Source organism: Macrotis lagotis, chromosome X, assembly GCF_037893015.1.
Source record: "Macrotis lagotis isolate mMagLag1 chromosome X, bilby.v1.9.chrom.fasta, whole genome shotgun sequence".
Lineage (NCBI taxonomy): Eukaryota > Metazoa > Chordata > Mammalia > Peramelemorphia > Peramelidae > Macrotis > Macrotis lagotis.
Window position 1 is genome coordinate 402,720,794 of NC_133666.1, and position 12,230 is coordinate 402,733,023.

The following is a 12,230-nucleotide window of genomic DNA, read 5'->3' on the forward strand; positions in this document are numbered from 1 at the left end:
CACGTGCACGCTCCAGGCACAAACACAGATCCTCACTCGTGACTCCACCAGGTCGGCTCTGGTTCCCACCGAGGCTCCGGAGCGCTCGCAGCCAGAACCAGTTCGACCACTCCCGCCAGGGAGGCGACAGCCCCGGGAGGGGCTGGGGTGGGAAGAAGGAGCGGACGGAGGGGTGGGGGCGCCGAAGGGCCTGGCCCGGGAACGTCGGGGAGGGGACGAGGGGCGGCGCCCCGGCTCACGTGGGCGGGGAGCAGCTGAAGGTCCGCGCTCCGGGCTGGGCTGTCCTCTCGGGCTGAGCGCGGCTGAAGAGGTGGCTTGGGAGGAGGAGGAGGAGGAGGAGGAGGAGGGGGAGGAGGGGAGGAGGAGGAGGAGGAAGAGGAGGCGGCGGCGGGGAAAGGAGGGCAGAGCCGGGAGGACGGGGCAGCGCCGGACTGGGGACGGAAGAGGAGCCAGCCCCGCGCCCGGCCCCCGCCCGCAGCCCGCGGCTCCCCGCGCCCCTGCCGTCCGCGCCCCAGCGCCGAGCGCGCCCGGGCAGCCCCCTGAATGACGGGCGGAAGGTTCGACTTCGACGATGGCGGCACCTACTGCGGCGGCTGGGAGGAGGGCAAGGCGCACGGGCACGGGATCTGCACGGGCCCCAAGGGGCAGGGCGAGTACTCGGGCTCCTGGTCGCACGGCTTCGAGGTGGTGGGGGGCTACACCTGGCCCAGCGGCAACACCTACCAGGGCTACTGGGCGCAAGGCAAGCGGCACGGGCTGGGCGTGGAGACGAAGGGCAAATGGATGTACCGGGGGGAGTGGTCGCACGGCTTCAAGGGGCGCTACGGGGTGCGGCAGAGCCTCTGCACCCCCGCCCGCTACGAGGGCACCTGGAGTAACGGGCTTCAGGACGGCTACGGCGTGGAGACCTACGGCGACGGAGGTGAGCGAAGCGCTAACCCTGTCCGCGCCCCTCCGCGCGGAGGGGCGCTCCCCGAGGTGCTGCCAAGGCAGATCCTTCCTTCGTCGCTGGTGTTGAGACGATTTTAAATCATTAAGATGAGTCGCTTGGTTGGTGAGCCCAGCAGGCGCTTCCCTTCCTAGTGTCGGCGCCCACTGAGGCGGCTGGACGTGGGGAGGGCTCGGCGCGCGCACATGTACCCCCAACACACACACGTGTTGTGTGTGTGTGTGTGTGTGCGCGTGTGTGTGTGTGAGGAAACCTGCCCCAGACACCTGGAGCTCCGGGGACTGCTCACCCATCCCCTGCCGCACCCCCCTCCACCTCGACCTCTAAGCTCTAAGAAAAAAAGAGGGGGGAAAGTTGCTTTTGGTTTGGGCTCGGTGCGCTTGAGCGGATACCTTTCGGTCCTTCCCTCGGACCCGGGGGAGGCGGTGCGTCCGCTCCGTGGGGTTACGTGGCTTGAATGTACCTGCCACAGCGGGTCCTCACCGCCGGGGGGAAGGCGGTAGGGCCAGCCTCCACCCCCGCCCAGAGTTCTGGCCCCAGAGAGCTGATATGGAAGGGGGACTGTCACTTGAGATTGTCACATTACGTTCCCGATCTGTCCCAACCCCTCTCCCAAGCACTCTCCTGGAGAGAGCTCGACAGAGTGCACTTGAAAGCCCTGGGGCTTGGCGGCTCTTAGGCCCAGCAAATTACTCTGGAGACCTAGAGTCTTCCCTAGACTTCACACAGTATGTCACTTCCAACCCGGGTGAATACTTCGCTGTTGGAAACAGAACCCACCAATGGGGGAGGGGAGCCTCGAATAATTCTGCCTTATTGAGTGCATTGTGCATTATTGTAGAGAGAGGAAATGAACCACAGCACAGTTTCGTGGAAGTAAGAGGTTTCCAAATATCACTTAAACTTGTCTTAAATTAGTCTCTTAAACTAGCACAATTTATTCCTAGACTGGAGCACCAAGTAGGGATTACCTTTCTATTACCAAAAAAAAAAAAAAAAGCCTTGAAAAGCATAAAATTTCAGATGTAAAAAAAAAATGTATGTCCCTACCCCTAGTCCAGGGTGGTTACATTGTCTTGACTGAGTTAGAAAGAATTCAGATTACTCATTCAGAATGCCCACAGTGAAATCATTAATATTTTTTTCTATTTGTTAGCACCTAAACACCAAAGAAGGCAATGAACAGACTTAACCCTATGTCAATGTGCATATAAACAACCTTCTTGTCAAAACTGTTAAGGCAAATTATTCCTTTATCTTTTGTGTTAAGAAAATTTTAAATCATTAAGATAAGTCAATTGGTTTATATTAGAAAGTTTAGCTAGAGATGTCTCCCATATTCTTTAGTAAAATAATAGTCTGAATAATATTTTACCACCTTCATACAATTATTATTTTCAGACCAAGTCATTTCTAAAGAGTTTATGCTAAGACTTGAGTTGTTAGATATGGCAGTGAATGCACCACCAATTCATTGCAGCATCATTCATACCTGCCTATATGAAAGCTTATCCAGTTGCCTCTTGTCTTATTTAAGAGAATGTCAGTAATATTAAAATTGGAAATTCATTTTCCCCACTCTGCTTCATATATAAAATGCCCAACCTTTACATTTTAGGTTTTAGTAAATATTTAGAGCTACTAAATTATTTCAGTGCATCGGGTGGAAGAGTAAGAAAAGGATTCCTGAAAGAAGAATGCAGTGATTCCTTCCTGTAAATGGCATTATCAGTTGGTAAGCAAATTAGGTGGTGTAATGGATAGAGCACTGGGCTTAGAATCAGAAAGACCAGAGTGCAAATCTATCCTCAGACACTCACTAGCTTTGTGACCTTGGGCAAGTTACCTAATCTTTGCTTCAGTTTTCTCATCTGTAAAATGGGCATAATGTTAGCACTGCCTGCCAGGGTTGTTGTGAGGATCAAATGAGGATCAAATGCTAAGGCTGGTACACAGAAAGCACTAATAAATGATAGCTATTGTTATTATTATTATTTGTCTTTATTAGATACTTAAGGTATATTGCAAGCTCTGCTGCTCAAATTGCTAAATATAATAGGTAATTTTATTATTTCAGCATTCTCATGCATTGTTAAAATTTTATGTGACTTATTTTATTTTTTTCTAATGATTAAAATCTTAGGAAGCAGTGAAAAATTTTGGTGATTGGAGAGAGGGGGGGGGAGTATGAAGTTCCCATAGCTCATTTTTGAAAAACTAGTATAGGAGTGGCTAGGTGGTGCAGTGGATAGATCACCAGTCCTGGAGTCAGGAGTACCTGAGTTCAAATTCGGCCTCAGACACTTAATAATTACCTAGCTGTGTGGTCTTGGGCAAGCCACTTAACCCCATTGCCTTGCAAAAACCTACCCTCCCCCCCCAAAAAAAAAGAAAAACTAGTATAAATTGTGAATTATTCTTGGGAGAATTTATGCTGATACTAAGGAGCATTAAATACATGTTTAGACCATTTGCTATATCCAATTATGTCTCATTTCTAGTAAACACAGCTCAAACAATAAAGGAAAATTTTAATATGTAATAGGAAGTCCAAGTAGATATCCAATTTAACTTTTTATTAAAAGTCTCAACTTGTACATGGGATTATCTACTGTTTTAATGCTATATTTAGATAATACAATATCTGGAAATTTAACTTCACCATAGCTCAGTTTGAGAGAGAGAGAGAGAATATGAACAGGAACAGATAGATGATCCATCAGCAACTTACCATAGCCACTGTTGCTATGTACAACCATTACTGGTGTATCTGAACCAAAGAGTATTGACATACATTTTATAAAGGCTCCCTCGAGATAAAAGACATTATCAACCTTGAAAATATTTTTCAAAGCCTTTCAGATGCTTTGAAATATAATTTCTATAAAAATCAGTCCATAAACCTATATCCTCTCTTTTGCCTTTGCATATGCTTACAACCATGTCAGCTCTCAATAAATTCCATTAAGTTTTGTGTTTATTTTGATTTTTTTTAAAGTAAGGACATGATGGCAGAGTGGAAAACATATAAGTAGTACTACCAACATCATCCTACAAAAATTAGGAAATTGAAAATCAGTGAGTTTAAGTGCTTTGTTTATGGTTAAACAGAAACTGGATTCAAAGGAAGTTTTTTGATTTCAGATTCTTTCTACTACTATACTGTACTGCACTGTAAGTTATAGTAATTCCATAAGAAGACTCTCTCATGTCTTTTCTTAAGAATCAGCCTTGGATTATTTTATCTAAAGTAGGAAATGTTCTCCCAAACCTCAACATGATAATTAAAAATAGGATAAAATATTACTAATTATTTTAAAGCACCTTTTTTTCTTAGATGGCCTCTTGGTGACTTTCATCTATCAGGGATCATTGTAGCGTAAAGACTGAAAGGGAACCCCTAGGTTAGCTAGGACAGTTAATGTAGTCCAACCTCCTCATTTTACATATGAGAAAGTCGACTTGTCCAAAGTCCCATAGGTAGTCAGGTCAAAAATGGGACATAAACCCAAGTCTTCCACCTTCAAAACCAGGGTTTCCTCCACTGTGCCACATTGCCTAATTACCTAATGCTTCTTGTGCACATATTATTGTCTTTCATTAGGTTTCTACCCATCATAAAACATTATTGTTGAGAAAAACTTGGAAGAAGCTATTTCTAGTAATTTGTAGTACAAAAATGTGTAATGAGCAGGATTCTAATCTCATTGTGATTACAAGTTGCTTTGAACCAAGTGCTTGCCATAATCAAGTGAACACAATTTGGAAAACTTTAAACAAGAAATAGAGTCTAATGAAACAGCTAAACTAACAGTATTATATGTATTGTTATTTTTCTGAAATTGTTTCTAAAGTAATAATAGAAAAGCAGTCTCTTTTATATAGTTTTATTTATTAAGTGTAAATCTATTATGAATATCAAGTGTATCATAAAGAATTACTAAAAAACTTTTTAAAAATCATTTCTGTATATCAGCTTTTCTATGTTCTATACATATAATTGCATAGGATGTAATATGTGCTAGTAGAGTTGTCTAGTAGTTACAACCTAATTCTTGTAATTACTGTAATCACCTCACATTTAAATTGTATCTCTCCTTTCTTGAAGTATTTCCAGTTTATTTAAAAATTTTGTGATAAGGTAAATTTATTCCAATTTAGTTGAATAACAAACATATTATAGTTTGAGCCTTATTTTAGAAAAGTCATTTTACATCAGCATTTTGGAAATTATTTTAGGAAAAATGTATATTTCTAGTGCATCTTATTCAAGAACCACAAATTGGGTATTATATTTTCAAAATATTTTAAATCACCAGATGACTCAGGTTTTACTATCATTCAAGATTTCTTAGACTGTGTACAAAAGCAAAGGAAAATGGTGAGTCAAAATTTCTAGATAATTTTGACCCTCATTCCAAGAAAATGGTCACTCTAAATTACTATCTCCAGTGATAAAACTACATTTTTATGTCGTTCTTTTGTATATATGACACAAATTCCTGCAAGAGAGATGAAAAATTCAGTCACTGAAATAAACAATATGTATGTCATCTTGGAATTGTATAGTCTATCAAGAATAATGACAGAATTTTTTTACATTTTTAGAATTCCAAGAGAATTTAACTAAATATTTAAGAAAGAATTTAAAATGTTATAGTTGCAACATTAAAGGAAGGTAGACTTTCTTCATTAAAGACTACAAACAGTGTATTTATGAGCCTTGATGAATAATATAGTTGGAATTGTCTTTTTAAAAACAGCTAAAATATCCCTTTAATTTTATATGGGAGTGGATGGGTGAGGCTCTAGAATTTAAGAGATAGTATATAGGCTCTCTCTGTCCTATTTAGAAGAGCTGACTTTGATTTCATCATCCTAGTTAAAAAAAAAAGATTCTGATCAACACACAAGGATAATAGAGTAATTGCCCTGGTTTTTACATTCTCATGGGTATCCATTTCCTTCTAAGAACCAAAAAATATGTTACAATATGTTATAAATTAATATATGTTACACAATTAGGTTATACTTTTATCTTCATTGCTGATTTTCATAAATAGAAGTCCTTGGTTTTAAATCAAAGACATAGAATTTAAAGTATTTTAGATGGTGGCCCTAATTAAAGAAAATTCATCAAAAATGCTTCAAAGTTGCTAAACCTTGAATATCTCTCTGACAGTTCCCTGTATTGTTTTGTAATGTTGATAGTAAACATTTTTTGTTTAATTTTAGAAAGTACTTTGTGTTATCTAAATGGTTGAAAGTTTGTACATGTATGATTTTCTTTTATTTTAAATCAGGTGAAAAAGTAGAATAAATATTTTCAGTGACTAAGAATTGATCTGAATATGTATATCATGACATGAGATCTTTTAGGGGATTAAGGTAAATTATATTTTGGATAATCCATTTCTGTTGGTCTACAGAGGATATGTATTTGGAAAATTGCAAACCATAAGGCAAAATATTACATATTTACTAAATACCTCTAGATAACATGACACCCAACTAAGAATTTTGGGAATTTTGTGTTTTATTAAAAAGAAGTAATCCCTGTCCTCAAGGTGGGGAGGTAAGATGAAATAAGTGAGGTGAAAATTAAATAATATGCGCATGAGTACATCTAAACTTATATTTAAATATTAATATATATGAATGAATTGATTTTATTTAGATAATTGGGAATGTCTCACAAAGAAATTGAATTGTTATTAGAAGGACAGAATTGATACTGCAATGGGTTATTGGTAGACTTGTTTCAGAATTATGAGGGAAAGAAAAGAAAAAATAGACACAGGAAGAAAATATGCGTGCATGTTTGGAAGATAATAGACTGGGAGATGAGAACTAGAAAGTGGGATAATTTAATAATTAGTTATTAATATGAATAAAGGTATTATTTAAAGGAAATTTTTTTTTAATTGCTGCCTGTGATAAAACTGTAAGAGATTTGGAGTGGATTAGGGAACCATCTCATCCATTGATTAAATATTTAATAAATGCATACATCAGGGACTCAGTTCTCTGGTAGGTTCTATACAGTTGCAAAAATGAAACAATCCTTTCTCATGGTTGAAGGGAAACATGGCCAACGATAACTAAACATGGACAAATAAAAACATATACAAAGTAATTTCCAAGGGAGTGGCCCCTACCAACTATGTGTATCAAGGACAGCCTTGTGTTTCTTGAGCTAAATGTTTTAAGGACAGTGGTCGATAGACTAGGAGGCTATTGTGGAAAAGGATTGTATTCTAGGCTTGAAAGACTGCTTAAAGGCATTTGGATTGAAAATGTAGAGTTTTGTACAAGCAGTAGTAAGAAGGCTTATCTGACTGGAATGTAAACTGTGTGAAAGTAAAGTGATGTGCAGTAATTCTGGAAAGGTTGACTAGACCTAGATTGCAAAAGATTTTTAAGAGAGAAAATCTCTCTCCCAGAGAAAATAGGGAGCCACTCTAGTTTATTTAGCAGGGGAGCAACACGGTCATATTTGTGTTTTAGCAATATTACTTTAGACTGAAGAGAGATGCCAAAGGGAGAGAGATCAGTTAGGAAACTATTGCAGTAGTTCAGGTAAATTCTAAAAGCCAAAACAAGGATGATGGATGGAAAGACAATAAGTGGATAAGAGAACAATATAATTTAGTAGATGTTTGAATGAGGGAGAAAAGTGTTCAATTTAGTGATCACAAAGCTAGGTGAAAGTGGACAATCTGTTAACTTGAGTAGATTATGTTAGAAACTTTGACTTGGGGATGCTCTATAGATAGTAAAGGGTGTGACCAAACTGGAGCTATATTTCTGGGAGTTGTTATGTACTGGTATGTTTGAATTCAAGGGAATGAACGGATGAAATATCTGAAAGAAGGAAAAGTTTAAAAAGCCCAGTATTGAATTTTGAGTATAAAAGGAAGAGTCAGCAAAAAATACCCTAAAAGTACTAAAATTAGGAAGAAATCTGGAAGGATAATATTTGAGAAACTCAAGCCAAAGAATATATTAAAGAGAAGAGGAAATTCTTTATAACTTAAACTAGGCTAAATCCTTAATTTTCTCACACTGGGGCAAAATAATCCCATAATTTCCCAGATATATTTTGCATAAATATTGTAGCAAAAAATGAAAGGAGGCCCTTATATCTATGCTCAGTAAAATAAGGAATATAAAATTTCACCTTTCTAACCTCCCCCTCACAAAAAACAAACATATTTGGTTTTGTTGCTCAGTCATCTCTTACTATTCAGGACCCCATTTGAGATTTTCTTGGCAAAAGATACTAGAGTGGTTTGCCATTTTTCTTCTCTTTTTGCAGATGAGGAAGCCAAGGCAAATAGGGTTAAGTGCCTTGTCCAGGGTTACATAGTTAGTAAGTGTCTGAGGCTAGATTTGAACTCAGGAAAATGAGTCTTCCTCATTCCAGGCTCAGCACTCCATCCAGAGCATCACTTAGCTGCCCCAAAAGCATTGTGGCTAGTGGGAAATCTTAATCCAGTTATCCATGTTTAATCTTAATGAAGGAATTGCTTTCTAATTGAATTATTAGCACAATACTGACAACACATATTTCTATCTTATCATTGTCATTGCTTCTCTGGAAGGATTTAGCATTTGAAAGAAGTTTCTGTTCTCTAGTTGGTGATTTCCCTATAAATGTTTTAAGACTGCTAAGACAATTCCTCACTGTAGAGATCTTCTAGTATGGAAACTTCATCCATCACATTTGTAGTTAACAGAATTAGAGATTTCTCTGGGATCAAGAGAGTTTAGTTGATTTGCCAGTGATTATACAGCAGGTATTTATTGGAGGAAGAACTTGATCCCAAATGTTCCTGACTATTAGATCTGTCTTGGATTCATTGTTCAATGTCATCTCTCACATTTAAAGTTTTATATATATGAAAAGAGAGCTACTAGTTTTTTGAAAATAAAGACAAAATTAAAGCACTAAAAGTGAAATTTGAAATCACACAATCTTATAAAGTAGACCAGATCATAAAAGATATTAAAGTTTTAACAATTTAAAAAATATCTCTAGGCTTGAATTTACCCATTTGCTTTTTTTTAACACACACACACACACACACACACACACACACACACACACACACACACACACACATATATATAATGTATATATATATGTATGTATATACATATATATAACAGATTTATATTGTTTTCTATTTTTATTGCTAAATCTAGAAAAATTTATTGTGGGCATAGATAATTTATTTTCATTTCCTTTTTCTAGACTAACTCATTCTGTGCTTTGTTTATTTGCCTTGGTCTTTCAAAGGTACTTATCAGGGACAGTGGACTGGAGGGATGCGGCATGGATATGGTGTGCGCCAAAGTGTGCCCTATGGCATGGCAACTGTGATCCGCTCACCCCTCCGAACATCTCTGGCTTCCCTACGCAGTGAGCAAAGCAATGGCAGTGTACTCCATGACATTACCTCTGATAGCCCAGCTGGAACGAGAGGTGGGTTTGTCTTGAATTTCCATACTGATGCCGAATTAATGACTAGTAAGAAAAAAGGAGGATTATTTAGAAGAGGATCCCTCCTTGGTAGTATGAAACTTAGAAAATCTGAATCTAAGTCATCGATCTCAAGTAAGCGTAGCTCTGTCCGCAGTGATGCAGCTATGAGCAGAATTAGCTCCAGTGATGCCAACTCAACAATTAGTTTTGGAGACGGTGATTGTGATTATTACCCAATGGAAGATCATGTTGATGCTACAACAACAGAAGCTTACATGGGAGAATGGAAAAATGACAAACGAAATGGTTTTGGCATTAGTGAGCGCTCAAATGGGATGAAGTATGAAGGAGAATGGCTTAATAACAAGAGGCATGGATATGGATGTACAGTGTTTCCTGATGGCTCAAAAGAAGAGGGAAAATATAAAAATAATATTCTGGTCCGTGGAATAAGGAAGCAGCTTATACCAATAAGAAACACAAAAACTAGGGAGAAGGTGGACCGAGCCATAGAGGGTGCACAAAGGGCAGCTGCTATGGCAAGAACTAAAGTGGAAATAGCAACTTCAAGGTATGTAATAGCAAATAAATATTTTATCAGGTTCTATAAACCAGTAGAATATCACGTGCTATATTTGTGATTCTGCTAGAGACATTATCAAAAGAGTTTTGGAAACACTAAGGATAGATAGAAAACGTATAGAAAAATAAATAATCTCAAGTATTAGGAAAATCAGAAATTTCCTTACACTAAGATATTAAGTTTCTATCATCAAAGAGATATATAAAATAAAAATTGTTTTATTTTAAATTGCCAAATTACCAATTAATGTAGTATTGAAATTTCATCAAGTTCCACTTTTATGATCTGCCACCAAAAAGTCAACTTTCTGTATCTTTGGAACAATGCCAAACAGATCATTTGAAATGCTACACTAAGGAGCAAGTATTGCATGTTTAGGAACACAGTATTGATCTATTTAGGAAGGGTAACAAATACAAAAATCCATCTTCATTTTCCTGCTTAAGGATGGAACTTGAACAAAGAAGAGCTCTGTAAAATTACTTCGTAGAGTATTCCTGTAACCCTAGTGAACAGGCAGGATAATTTATTTTTCATTTACAGAGAAGAAAATGATTGATATTGAGAAGTTTTTTGAGAATGGAAGATGGAAGCCTAGGTTGGCTGGCAATCTTCGTAGTGAAACAAAAGGCTAAAGTAATCTTCTATAAGCATAAGAGTAGAGTTGGAGAAAAGTGAAAGAAAAAAGACTTGACACATTGGCTGTGGGAAATTAGAGATGGAATTTGTTGAATACCAACAAGAGCCCACCTGGAACTTTGTGCCATAAATTTATGGCAGATGATCAACTGCATTTCATGATTATTTCTTGTTCTGTGATCTTCTAAAGCTTCAAGAAGGAACAGGAAAAATATGATGGAATGGATGAGGATCTGAAGGTCAGAACTGTAGGATGGAATGCAGAGGATTCTAGGATAATAAAATTAAAGTGGAAGATCGCTTGGGCATAACTGAATATAGGGACAAATAAAAATAGAAGGTAGATGGAATTGGAAAATAGGGATGAGCCAAAGAAAAAAGATGAATGCACATAGTGTTAAAGAATTTTTTTAGTGTAAGTGAAAATGAGAGAGAGGTGAAAGAATAGAAGATTATGGTGAGAATGAAGAATTTCAAAGTTCTAGATCTTAGAGGTTTTGCAGTTCTGGAAATGGTAAGGTCTATGGTTGTACCTTCCTCTGACTGAAGAAAGTATGTGTAGAAATCAATAGCACTGAAGAATTTTGTATTCAGATTGTTAAGGGGTTGTCAGTAGGAAATTCTAAGCCCCCACAATCAGCAAGAGATGGAGTAGAAATCTAGCACTGTGGTAAAATGGGGCAGATACTTTTAGTATGTATTTCGAAGAATTGTCACTTAAATGAGAGAAGGCATATAAAGTGTTTTAAAAACTTTAATGTGGTACATTAATTTCATTATTTTTAACAGCAGCATGGACTTCAAAAGAGGATAGGTTATTGAGGATTTGTGCTAGAGGAATGGTTTGGAAATAGCAATGGGGAGCCAAACATACATCTTCCTCTTTTTCAGATATTCTTAGTTTGTGGGAGTCAAAGAAAATTGGAAATGGTTGGAAAGAATGTGATAGTTTAGGAGACATCCAGATTACATCCAAAGTGAAGTTAAAAGAATGTGACAGGGTGAAATATTGAGATCTGGAGAGAACTTTGACACTTATTAGATAGGGTGCATATGAACCCATAGGAGTGTCATCTGTAAGACATTGTTTTAAGAGGGTTGATAAGAGACTGAACAAATTTAGAGAGTTTGAAAAATTATCTCATTATTTCCTCAGTATAATTATTATAAATTTATATTTTATTATCCCGAGTCAGTAAAGAGGGACTGGTCAGGGTTTTCTTAGCCTTTAGCTCTAATGGTAGGTGGAGGAAATTAAACATTTTAGGGCAGCTGCCATAGTGTTTAGTGGAATTGAGCTTGTTCCTTATTCCCTGTATCTTAAGGGCATTTCTTCAGAGTTTCTCAAATTACCCATCTTTTTTATTTTTATCTTTGCTTGCTATATAATTTACTGTAATCATAAGATTTCAAAATGATTTCATATGTAAACTTTTACTTCCTTAATTAACCCAAATATGCTGCTTGTTTTACTACATCATATTGCTTTTAGCAATTACCAACAACAATAATGATTTTGTTAACACTGAACCTCTCTATAAACCTTAAGTCTAGTGTGCTATCTGGAAATC

At 38.0% G+C, this 12,230-nt stretch overlaps 1 protein-coding gene across 6 annotated transcripts in view; it reads left to right on the forward strand.

Annotated features, from left to right (window-relative positions):
- The first annotated feature begins 543 nt into the window (after positions 1 to 543).
- The window catches only part of JPH1 (junctophilin 1), a 94,219-nt gene continuing 82,532 nt past the window's right edge, over positions 544 to 12,230 (forward strand). For all 6 annotated transcript variants that reach the window (XM_074205982.1, XM_074205983.1, XM_074205984.1 and 3 more), the window contains exons 1-2: positions 544 to 922; positions 9,252 to 10,008. In XM_074205982.1, the coding sequence (XP_074062083.1) occupies positions 544 to 922; positions 9,252 to 10,008 (1,136 nt within the window). The remainder of the gene's footprint in view (positions 923 to 9,251; positions 10,009 to 12,230) is intronic.